The sequence below is a fragment of the Otolemur garnettii genome, unplaced genomic scaffold (genome assembly GCF_000181295.1).
Source record: "Otolemur garnettii isolate 467f Iridium unplaced genomic scaffold, OtoGar3 scaffold00059, whole genome shotgun sequence".
Lineage (NCBI taxonomy): Eukaryota > Metazoa > Chordata > Mammalia > Primates > Galagidae > Otolemur > Otolemur garnettii.
In genome coordinates this window covers 5,568,030-5,581,148 of record NW_003852454.1, presented here as the reverse complement: position 1 = coordinate 5,581,148, position 13,119 = coordinate 5,568,030, and the positions used below count along the sequence as shown (strand labels likewise).

Here is a 13,119-nt window from a genome sequence, read left to right as displayed (position 1 = left end):
TCAGAAGAATGGAGAAGCATGAATCCTATGTACTCAATTTGGTAAGAGGACAATTAATGACATGGTGGGGGTGGGGGAAGGGGCGAGCAGAGAGAGAAAGAAGGAGGGAGGGATGAGGGAAAGGAAGAGCAGAGAGAGGGAAGGAGGGGGAGTGGGTTCTTGGTGTGTGCCACACCTTTTAGGGGCAAGACACGATTGTACCTAACAAATGTAATCAGTGTACCCTGGTTTCTTGTACCCTCAATGAATCCCCAAGGATAAAAAAAAAAAAGTGTGATGTTAGACACCTGAAACAATTAAAATAGAACAGCTATTTGCCCTGATAATTTCAGAGAGTTGCTGTGAAGTTAAAAATGAAATAATTCAAATTCACAGTTTTAAAATCCAAAATATTTAAATTTAGGTTTATGTCTATTCTCAAGTTGCTTTTCCCCCTAATTCTATAGTGAAGTAGATGATAGACATCCATATACTCCCTCTGTGTGCCAACTGTTGTAATGGTTTTGTGCACCAGTGTGGTTCAACATTTTTGTAAATATCTTTGAGATACTTGAAGTGTGGTGAATTGGAAGCTAATAGTACCGGGGAAAATATGGTAATGGGCCATAGCAGAAAGAGCCAGCGTCTCATATTACTTTGCTGATAGTGTAGTTGGTAGAAGAAAGGTGGTCTCTCTTAGGGTGGACAGCAGCTATGAGTCTGTTTCTATACCCATTATTGCTGAAGAAACTCTCATACTTAATCTGCCTTTTGTCAGATATGTTATTTTTTAATTTGTATTTCCTTCTGATCTGGAAAGTTTAAATAAACTTTATATTAAAATAAATTTTGTTCAAGCAATAGCTACTGGTTAAAGATTATCAGACAGGAAGAGAAACAAAGCCAGGTGCAGTGGTGTCTGCCTGCAGTCTCAGCTAATTGGGAGGCTGAGGTAAGAGGATCACTTAAGTCTAGGAGTTGGAGGTTGCAGTGTGTTATAAGCATACTTGTGAATAGCCACTATACTCCAGCCTGAGCGACTTAGTGAGATCTTGTCTATAAGGAAAAAAAGAGAGAGAGAAAGAAAGAGAGAGGATTTTAATAGTTATTTTATCCACTTCAAAAGGTGTCCAATATTACAAATGACATTAAAATATTTGAACTCATCCTAAAACATAGAGGAAGGAATCCTTTCTAATATATTCTATGAAGCAAACATTACCCTGATACCAAAAGCAGTAAAGGGCTGAACAAAAAGGGAAAACTACAGACCAGTATTATTAATGAACATCAAGGTAAAAATATTTAATAAAATCCTAGCAAACAGAAGGATATACATTTAAAAAATTATACATCATGATTAGGTGGGCTTTATCCCAGGGATGCAAGGTTGTTTCAACATTTATAAATCCATAAATGTAACTGACCACACAAATAGAAGCAAAAACAAAGACCATATAATCCTCTCAATATATAAAATTCAGCATCCTTTTCTAATAAGAGCACTTTAGAAAACAGGCTTAGGTAGGTCATTTCCTAAACTGATAGAGGCCATCTACAACAAAACTGCAATCAGTATCATATTGAATGGAGTAAAACTGAAACCATTTCCACTTAGAACTGGAACCAAACAAAGACGTCCATTATCACCACTGCTATTCAGCATAGTGCTGGAAGTTCTAGCCAATGCAATCAAGCAAGAGAAGGATATCAGGAGTATTCAAATAGGGACAGAGGAGGTCAAACTCTCCCTTTTTGCTGATAAGATCTCTACATAGAAAACCGAAAGGACTCAAACACAAGGATGCTAGAAGTGATCAAGGAATACAGTAGCTGGGCACAATGGCTCATGCCAGCACCACCTAGCACTCTGGAAGGCCAAGATGGGTGGATCAATTGAGCTCACAGAGTTCGAGAACAGCCTGAGCAAGAGCAAGACCCTGTCTCTAAAGTGGGCACCTGTACTCCCAGCTAATTGGGAGGGTGAGGCAAGAGAACTGCTTGAGCCCCAAGATTTTGAGGCTGCTGTGAGCAATGATGCCATAGCACTCTAACCGGGGGCAAGAAAGAAAGACTCTGTCTCAAAAAAAAAAAGGAATACAGTAACATCTCTTTTTATCTCTGGGACATAAAACCAATAATCAATGTCCACTAATCAGTAGCCTTTACATGCTCCAGTAATGGTCAAGCTGAGAATCAAATCAAAGACATATACCCTTCACAGTAGCTTTAAAGAAAAAGAAATACTTGGGAATATACCTAACAAAGGATGTGAAGGATCTTTACAGAGAAAACTATGAAAACCTGAGAAAAGAAATAGCATAAGACGTTAATAAATGGAAGAACATACCATGCTCGTGGTGGCGAAGAATCAACATTGTTATAATGTCCATACTACCCAAAGCAATCTACAGATTTAATGCAATCCCCATCAAAGCACCAATGCCATACTTTGAAGAACTTCAAAAAAATAGTTCATTCTGTGTGGAACTAGAAAAAACCCTGAATAGCCAATGTTCCCTGAATGTGGATAGTTTTTAATTAAGTGACTGCTCAGAAAAATCAATATTTCTTTTGTGTTATTTACTGTTACAAAGCCATACAAGTAAGGAAAGGTGTATTTTCTAACTATAAGAGCAATGCATGTTCATTGTGATAATACTGACAAGTAAAAAAAGAATATAGCAGAAAGTCTTAAATATCAGTCATTCCATTACTCAGATTAAACACTTAATTTTTTGGCATGTTTTCAGACTATTTCTATGTATAAAATTTATATTTTAATAAACAGAGTCAAACACATATGTAGAATTATAACACATTTTTTCTTTTTCGTTTTTTTTTTTTTTGAGACAGAGCCCCAAGCTGTCCTCCTGGGTAGAGTGCCATGGCATCACAGCTCACAGCAACCTCCAACTCCTGGGCTCAAGCGAGTCTCCTGCCTCCGCCTCCCAAGCAGCTGGGACCACAGGCACCCGCCACAACGCCCGGCCATTTTTTGGTTGCAGCCATCATTGTTGTTTGGCGGGCCCGGGCTGGGGACTCGAACCCGCCACCCTAGGTGTACGTGGCTGGCGCCTCAGCCGGTTGAGCTATAGGCGCCGAGCCATAACACATTTTTTCATAAAACTATCTTATGGTATTTCCATACAATAATATCATCATCTCAATAGCTGCAAAGCAATACATAATTTATTTCCCCTATTCTATATGACATACTTTTTTTTTCAATTTCAAACTATTATAAATCATGCTATAATGAAAAGCTTTGTGTAAGTATCCTTTGGTTCCTAATCCAATTACTTCATGAAGGAAAATTCTTAAATGGAATTGCTGTGTCAAAAGACATATAATTGATTTTTTAGGAAGTTTTAGTTTAAATTGTTATTTTTAGTAAAGCTATAAATCACAGTTTAGGAGTTGACTAGGACTATAAGATTATAAAGAAACCATTTCTTGTGTTGCTCTCTATCACCCCTCCCCATCTCTAGAGGGAAATTCTTTCAAAATCTTTTTGTATTTACCTCTGTACCCCTAATAACATCTCCCTTTTGTTTTCTTTTCTATTTTAGACATTATTAGTTTTCTACATAATAGATGAGAATTTTACAGTCTCTCATCCTCAGTCTCAAACATACATGCCTCCTATTAAATGATTTTGGATTATCTCCACCATCTTTGTACCCATCCTTAATATCCACAGTATGTGCCCAGGAGTCATTTTATACATAATATGTACGTAACATTATGTAACGGTCCATATGTATGTCCTTTCTTCCAACCACAACTCTTTCCAAATCAGGACATCTGATCCAAATCCAAGTTAGAGCTAGTAAGTGTTTACATCTGATCCAAATTCAAGTTAGAGCTAATAAGTGTTTACTTCTAATTTAGACTGAGAGGTTTAATCACTCTGGGTTACCTGCTGATAATATTTAAACCTAGAAGTTATTAGTAGTTATAGTTATATCTTATCAAAAGGAACTGAGGATTAAAGCAGCAGAAGATAGTTATAAAATTTCTATTTAGTGGAGATGTAGCAGTCACAATCTGATACAAGGGTGTGTGGTAGTAATACCAACTGACATGGCTTGAAGCTACCACTAAATATACTGTTTTTATTTACTTTCAAGTTTATCTAGAGAAGCTTGAAAGATAAAGCTGATTCAATGTATAAATTAACTTCCACGGCATGAGAGAATGGAATAAACATAAAAAAAGTACAGATGAAAAGCAGAGTCTTGATGATTTTTAAAGTTCCTTCTAGAAGTTTGTGTGACATCTCTACAGCTAGCTATCTGGCACGCTTTCAGCTTTAGGAAGCTATCTTGTGTTTATGCTTACATCAGGGATAAGTCCATGAGTACCTGGTTATTTGTAACCAACAAGGTCCTTAAAAATAAGAACCAAAACCGTATGTTATGATATCCTTGAGTAATTTTAAAACGAACTTTGAGAAGCACTGAAAGAAAGCTAGTTGACCTTTTTTCTGAGGCTGCTGGCTAATATCCTTCCTAGGATAAATAGCCAGTTAAGTGATAAAGACTGTATGGAGAACATTTAGGTAAGAAAAATGAAATTAAGCAGAGTAGACAACAATATAAATGGGAATTTGAAAGCAATATTTACTACATATTATGGCAATAAAGATTATGTACCCACAACTAAGAACTTGTTCTATGATCAACAGAACTGATAGGTGTTGAAGCTAAACGGTAATAGGGGATGCAATATATTGGGTACAAAGAATGTTTTCTCTACTTTTGTTTAGAATGTTTATAACAAAAAGTTTTAAAAAATCATTCTTATTATAGTATGATTTCCATTTAAAGTTCTTTTATTTATTTACGTAATGGTAAGAACAAAGATAAAAAAGACTTAAACAGAAAGTAAACAAATATAATGTATTTAAGCTATTCTAAATTAAAAAATAAGCAAACAAAAAAAATCTCTAAAACTATACTTCTATTTTTTGTTGTTTAAAGGGGTTATTGGTTATTTTGATAGACTCTATTAACACTTCAGAAGCACTAAAGGCATAAGTAACTTTTTATGAAAACAAGGATTTACTCTTATTAACAGGGACTAAATAAAAACTAACTTCCTGGCAATTTAAGGGATTCAGGTAATGACATTTGATACTTTACAAGTTAGAAGAAATGACTACATTTCTTCTTTTGAAGTTAATAAAAATGATAAAGTAAGTACATATATGTTTGGGAAAGAGGATTTACTTGAAATATTTAGACAACTCACAGGAGTTCCTGGTGCTACCCGGGACACAATCACAGGCATCTTCTGGTCATATCCTCCCTTTTTAAAAAGATAACAAGTCAAATATTACCCAAATATTGCCATAGTAATTAAAAATTCTTAACTTAAAAACTGAGTACAAAATAAATTCCAGATTACCTTTACATTGAATCCAAATCTTCCATTTTCATCAGGTTTCATTCTGATTAGAACAAGATTATCATGTGGAATGCCACCATTTGGCTTAAAAAGACAAAAAATAAATAACTTTTAATTTTCTTCATTTAAAATTTATCCTTCAGGGCAAAGCATGGTGGCTCATGCCTGAGCTCACAGGTTTAAGACCAACCTGAGCCAGAGCGAGACCTTGTCTCTAAAAATAGCTGGGTGTTGTGGTGGGCACCTATCGTCCCAGGTACTTGAGAAGCTGGGGCAAGAGAATCACCTGAGTCCAAGAGTTGGAGGTTGTTATGATCTATGACACCATAGCACTCTACTAAGGGCAACAAAGTGAGACTCTGTCTCAAAGAAAAAATAAATAAATAAAATAAAATAAAAAAAAAGAATAAAATGTATCCTTTAGGTGCACACGAAGCATGCTTTTTGTATGCTTTTATTATCTACAGTACATAAAGAATTATAATTCTCATCAAAATGTTAGATCAAGAAAGTAAATTTCTTTGATTAACAACTTACACTTAATCAAACTGGATATATTCTGTCATGTATTCTTGCCACAATATATGCCAGACTATAGATACCAGGGAGGAATGGGGGCCATGTCTATCATCATTAATTGCTATATTCCTACAACCTGGCTCAAAGCAAACCAGGTTCATACACAGAGGATGCCAAAAAATGTTTAGCTACTTTTAAGAAAAGAAAATACTATTAAATTTGTAATACGCAAGTCACATTTGAGTTCTACAATTACAAGAGGTGCTCAGTGTGACTATATTCATCTTTTGTTATTGGTATATACCGAGTATTCAATAGGTAAAGTAATTCTGTATCCAGTACTCTGGACATTTCATCTACAGTGGAATATCTACAAGTTGACTACCCAAGGGATAACAAACTGGTCAACATAAAAAGGTGATCAACATAAGGACTAGGCCTACTGTACTAATATGTACAAATACTCTAGTTTCTTGTATATTTTTATCAGAGAATATCATATGAAATCATACATAATCAAAATGTAGTAAAATAATACATACAGGATCTTACAAAATCAATACATTTACTGTTTACTTATGGTTTAATCATTCTTGACAAAGAGTCAATCTTGGTACATTTCTTATTCTTATTACAAATGTGTAGAGCAGTGGATCTCAACCTTCCTAATGCTGCAGCCCTTTAATACAGTTCCTGTAGGTCGCGACTCACAGGTTGAGAACCCCGCTGGTGTAGAAAAAGCACTCTCAATGCTGGCTACACCACTCAGCACACCTGGGCATCTCTCTACAGCAAATGACTTTAACTGCATTATCAGATGCCTGACATTCTCTTCTTTTGGAATCTCTGTACTTTGTGTCATCCTCACTTCCTTCTCCCACATCATCAGCTGTTTCATGCACTTTTACACTGGTCTGCACTCTGGTCAATGTTGCTTGGAAAAGTGCTTCCGGGTCAGGTTCATTACAGGTAGCCACTGCATCATCCACTGCAACAAAACCTTCACAATTTACTCCTGCAAGTTCTGCTGCAGGAGATGGACTGTCTGATGGGTTCAAAACATCATGCTCTTGCGTTGTGACATATGACAAATCCAACTTTCTTGAAACACTTCTGTGTCATTTCTGGCTGAACTTTATTCCAAGCAGAACTGATCCAGAGGACAGCATCCAGAGTCCAGAGTGTTAACTGATGCAGTGGATAAAGATGCTTCCATGGTTGGACCACAGGTTTGTATTTTAGTAATGATGCACTGCAGGAGCCAAGCTCAGTAATGCATTTTAAATGTTTTGATGATGTCTTGCTCAAGAGGTTGGATTTTTGAGACTGTGTTTAGAGGCAGAAATTTCAGTGTCACATTTGTGAGATGATTCACTTACTGGTGGCCAGGACGGTTGTCTCCTGTCAGTAGAACAGACACTTCTTCATTTGTCAGTCAATACCTCTTACTCACTCCTCAAACAGGTCACCAGACATCCACGCACACTTGTTTGATCTCCAAGTGATGGGGAGGTCTTCGGGCTTCTGGTTTGTAAATGCATGTGGCTCTGCAGATTTACCAATCACCAAGGGCTTTAGATTCTCTCTAGCTAAACAAGCGCAAAGCAGAACTATAAAAAATTCTTTGGAAAGTTTTTTTTTTTAAGAAACAGAGTCTCACTTTATTGCCCTTGGTAGAGAGCTGTGAAGTCACAGCTCACAGCAATCTCCAACTCCTGGGCTTAGACAAGTCTCCTGCCTCAGCCTCCCAAGTAGCTGGGACTACAGGTGCCCGCCATAACACCCGGCTACTTTTTGTTGCAGTTTGGCGGGGGCTGGGTTTGAACCCGCCACCCTTGGTATATGGGGCTGGCGTCCTACTCACTGAGCCACAGGCGCCACCTCCCGGCAAGTTTTTTTCTCTTGTATTTGTCATTTTCCTGATGGGGCTCCTATTAGGCATTGTCTTGAAAAAGAGTCTGCACACATCATTGCTAAAGATGTCCTCATCTTTGAAGCCTCTGGAGAAGTCTGCAAACTTTTTGATGAACTCTTTTACAACTTATAATGGAAATACTTTGGATTCACCACACAAGATTTTCTGGGAGATCTCCTGTTGCTGTTTTAATTTCTTTTTGTTTTTCAGACAGAGCCCCAAGCTGTCCCTCTGGGTAGAGTACCGTGGCATCACAGCTCACAGCAACTTCCAACTCCTGGGCTCAAGCAAGTCTCCTGCCTCAGCCTCCCAAGTAGCTGGGACCATAGGCGCCTGCCACAACACCTGGCTATTTTTTTGGTTGCAGCCGTCACTGTTGTTTGGTGGGCCCGGGCTAGATTTGAACCTGCCACCTTAGGTGTATGTGGCTGGCACCTTAGCTGCTTGAGCCACAGGCGCTGAGCCTATTTAAATTTCTTGAGTCAACCACTTGATGCCTGAAAATCTGCCACCCCAAATTCTCACATGAATTTTTTTTTTTTTTTTTTTGAGACAAAGTCTCATTTTGTCACCCTTGGTAGAGTGCCGTGGTGTCATTGCCATCCCCAATCTCTTGGGCTCAAGCATTCTCCTGCCTCAGCCTCCTAAGTAGCTGGGACTACAGGCACCTGTTGTAACGTGAGGCTCTTTTTAGAGATGGAGTCTTGCTCTAGCTCAGGGTAGTCCCGAATTCCTGAGCTTAGGCAATCTACCTGCCTCAGCCTGCCAGAGTGCTAGGATTACAGGTGTGAGCCATCATGCCCAGACTCCCATGTGAGTTTTTTAGCAACTTCTTGGATCATCGGCCCAAAGATTTGGGTAACATCTAGCCTCATTTGTTTGAACCATCTTGATGTGTCTTTACTGACTTAAATCGAGGGAAGTTTTCCTCCTTCCTGCTATAGGACTCTACTTTCCTTACCTTCCCTCTCCAAGTACCCATGTTTACACATTTGGATTTTGCTAACGGTGGTTTTGCTAGCACTAAAATGTTCTGCTGTCTTTCTCTGGCTGCTGCTCTCCAGAAAATGTAGAAGATCAACCCTTTCCTTCATCATCAGTTCTCTGTATTCTTTTCTTTGGACCACCATGTCTTGATTAACTGTCAAGTTTTTAGCAATTACCTACACTTTTAGCAATGTACCTACACTTCAGCCAATCCTTCATGTTGAAAAAACCTTATGCAGCATGTGATAAACAATAAGGCATTAGGCTTCATCCAAACACGGTAAAAATAAAGCATGAAAAAAACCCTTATACTAAAGAAAAAAATAATACAACTAAGGGACAAAGCCCACACCTTCTGCCCCTTGGTCTAGAGTGGACTCAATTGGTCAAATTATAGAGCAGTGGTTCTCTACCTGTGGGTCGCAACCCCTTTGAGGGTCGAATGACCCATTCACAGGGGTCGCCTAAGACCATCAGAAAACACATATTTCTGATGGTCTCAGGAACCGAGACACCGCTCCTCTATCCCATCTCCAGGTGGGTCTGCCCATATACGAGTACTCAGTGTGATGACATCATCACACCAACCCCACCAAATACACCCTGTACAAATACAGGTGTATATGACAGGGTTAGCACCATAATGTACTTATGCAGACCAGTCACACGTGTGTAGAGAGCAGCTTGTGTGTAGAAAGCAGCTACTCTGTTAAAAGCAGCTACCACGTGGCTTGGCGCCTGTGGCTCAAGAGGCTAAGGCGCCAGCCACATATACCTGAGCTAACAGGTTCGAATCCAGCCCGGGCCCGCAAAACGACAGCTGCAACCAAAAAATAGCCAGGTATTGTGGTGGGCACCTGTAGTCCCAGTTACTTGGGAGGCAGAGGCAGGAGAACTGCTTGTGCCCAGGAGTTGGAGGTTGCTATGAGCATGTGATGCCATGGCACTCTACCCAGGGTGACAGCTTGAGGCTTAAGGTTCTGTCTCAAAAAAAAAAAGCAGCTACTGTGTTGAAAGCAGCAGTATTGGAGGTAAAACAACACTTCATGAATTATAATTACTGGGTAAATGTAAAATCATCAACTACTGCAAAAAAAGAAATATCTGTACCATGGGAACTTAATCTGGATGCTGATTGGTCTTCGTATATTCAGCTGTGGTTGATGTGAATACTGCTCCCTTGTGATAGTAACAGGTATGTAAAAAAAAAAAAAGACAATACAGAGAATGGGAAATCATAGGATATTTTAATGAACTAACTATGCCATGTATCATCTTTTGTATTATTAAAGCTATTGTTATATATTATTTTCATTAACAAACCATCCCATGACAATGGATCATGTAGAGAAGAACGCTGAGAAAATACAGTGAGGATTTTTTACAGTATGGTTTTACCTCAATAATTACAGCAGGAATTGAGAAACCGCAATGTATTATTTGTTGTGAAGTTCTATCAGCCGAATCCATGAAGCTGAACAAACTAAAACGCCATTTTGATAACAAGCATCCGAGCTTTGCTGGAAAAGATACCAACTATTTTAGAAGCAAAGCTGATGGACTCAAGAAAGCCAGACTTGACACTGGTGGCAAGTACCACAAACAAAACGTAGCAGCTGTTGAAGCTTCCTATTTGGTGGCACTTGGAATCTCCAGAGCTATGAAACCTCATACCATTGCTGAGGATTTACTGTTACCAGCAGCCAAAGACATTGTTTGAGTTATGATCGGAGACAAATTTGTTACAAAATTGAGTGCAATTTCCTTATCTAATGACACTGTCTGCAGAAGAACAGATGACATGTCTGCTGATTTTTTTTTGGGGGGGCTGGGGCCGGGTTTGAACCTGCCACCTCTGGTATATAGGGCCAGTGCCCTACTCCTTTGAGCCACAGGTGCTGCCCTCTGCTGATATTCTTAATCAGGTAATCCAGGAAATTAAATCTGCCCCACTTTCAATATTTAGTATCCAGCTTGATGAATCTACAGACATTGCAAACTGTTCACAGTATTGGTTTACACGAGGCATATTAATGATGTCAACTTCAAAGATGAGTTTCTTTTTTGCAAACCTCTTGAAATGACAACTACTGCACATGATGTATTTGACACAGTTGGTTCATTTCTGAAAGAGCATAAGATCTCTTGGGAAAAGGTGTGTGGTGTTTGCACAGATGGTGCTCCAGCTATGCTAGGATGTCGATCTGGATTTCCATGTTTGGTACTGAATAAGTCACCAAAAGTCGTCAGAAGTCACTGTAGGATTCATTGGCAAATATTAACAATGAAGATGCTGCCACAAGAGTTACAAGAAGTAATGAAAAGCATCGTAAGTTCTGTCAATTTTGTAAAGGCGAGCAATTTAAACAGTCAACCATTTTCGCAACTGTGTAACAAGTTGGATGTGCTGAACAATGCTTTGCTATTACACACTGAAGTGAGATGGCTGTTGAGAGGAAAGGTTTTAAAATGTGTTTTTGAGCTTTGTGATGAACTGAAAACGTTTTTTAATCAGAAAGCAAGACCGCAGTTTGAAGCAGTTTTCAGCAATACAAGTGAACTGCAGAAAATAGCTTACTTGGTTGACATCTTTGCCATCTTGAATGAGTTAAATTTATCACTGCAAGGACCAAATGCAACAAGTCTCAATTTGTCTGAAAAGATCTGATCATCCCAAATGAAACTTCAGCTTTGGCAAAAACATTGGATGAAAATAAAATTTACATGTTGCCTGCTTTCTTTCTTGCCTGCTTTACATGTTGTCTGCTTTCTTTGAGGAACATGACATTGAACCAGACAAAAGGATTATGATAATTTCTGTGAAAGAATACTTGCACATGCTTGCAGATGAAATTTCATTGTACTTTCCAAACCTACCTGACGCCCCATTTGCACTTTCCAGAAGCCCATTCACAGTCAAAGTTAAAGATGTTCCTGAGACAGCACAAGAGGAGTTCATTGAACTTATTAACAGCGATGCAGCGAGAACCGATTTCTATAAAATGCCAGTTGCAAAATTCTGGATCAAGTGTTTGCAGTCATGTCCTGTTTTGGCAGAGACTGTGTTGCGCCTTCTTCTTCTATTTCCAACAACATATCTATGTGAAACAGGGTTTTCCAGCTTGTTGGTTAGAAGTCTAAATACACAAGTAGACTTGATGTGGAAGGTGATCTTCATTGTGCTCTTGCAAAGACTGCCCTGAGAATTTCTGAGTTGGTGAGAAAGATGGAATCTCAACCTTTGCACTGACGTTGGCGCATACTATCACAAAATGTAGCAATGTAGTTTACTGTTGTTATATTAAGACTGTTACCCATGCTACACCATGCTTCAAGACAAAATTTCATTTATTTGTAATTAGAAATATTTCACAATATATAATTACATATTATTTTTGTGGTTAATCATGATGCTTTAATTATGTTCAATTTGTAATAAGGAAAATACATCTTGCATATCAGATATTTACATTAAGATTCATAACAGTAGCAAAACTACAGTTATGAAGTAGCAATGAAAATAATTTTATGGTTGGGGTCACCAAAACATGAGGAACTGTATTAAAGGGTAGTGGCATTAGGAAGGTTGAGAACCACTGTTATAGAGAGTAAATTAGTACTATGTGTCACAGTCCAAGTGGTCAAGATACAACTTACAGACGTGATCAATATACAGAGGTCAGTCTTCCAATGAGTACACGTGATGCATGACCAGTCTCTGAAAATTAGGTCAACTTTAGGAGGTGGTCAACTATGGAAGTTCTACTGTACATGGAAATGTACAACATGTAGTTATTTGTGACTACCTTCTTTCATTTAGTATGTTCTATGCCTGCTCTTTGAAAGAGTCTAGCTAATTCTTATTTACATTATAATAGGTAGGTCAGAGATGATTTCTTCTGGCAATCTACTATTAATTCTACAGATGAATTGTTATCCTTATATACTCCATGCATTCTCTATTATTATTTCTAAATACAGAATTTATATTGAGTTACATTATGGCACAATTTATGACCAAAGAACATGCTGAAAAAGAGAAAGTATTATAATACAATTTACAACTAAAACCACCAAAATAATTTAATTTAGGATTTTAAAAATTCAAAGAAACGTGAGAATATCTGAAGAAGTTACTTACAGTAGGTTTATCAGGGGAAGATGGCACATCATATGTTTCATTAATGTGATTTTCTAGATCTTGCTGAGAATGTGAATAATGAATTTGGTTCCAACTGTTTTTCTTAGATTGTTTGGGTGGCAAAGCTGGGGGCTGTCCATCTCCTGGAGACTCCTGTGATCTAGGG

The 13,119-nt window shown here is 38.2% G+C and overlaps 1 protein-coding gene across 4 annotated transcripts in view; it reads right to left on the bottom strand.

Moving 5' to 3' along the window:
* PTPN4 (protein tyrosine phosphatase, non-receptor type 4) overlaps positions 1 to 13,119 on the bottom strand; it is a 251,583-nt gene that overhangs the window by 29,720 nt on the left and 208,744 nt on the right. For all 4 annotated transcript variants that reach the window (XM_003792635.2, XM_023514802.1, XM_023514800.1 and 1 more), the window contains 3 exons: positions 12,954 to 13,113; positions 5,392 to 5,475; positions 5,236 to 5,292 (listed from right to left, as the gene is read on the bottom strand). In XM_003792635.2, coding sequence (XP_003792683.1) covers positions 5,236 to 5,292; positions 5,392 to 5,475; positions 12,954 to 13,113 — 301 coding nt within the window. The remainder of the gene's footprint in view (positions 1 to 5,235; positions 5,293 to 5,391; positions 5,476 to 12,953; positions 13,114 to 13,119) is intronic.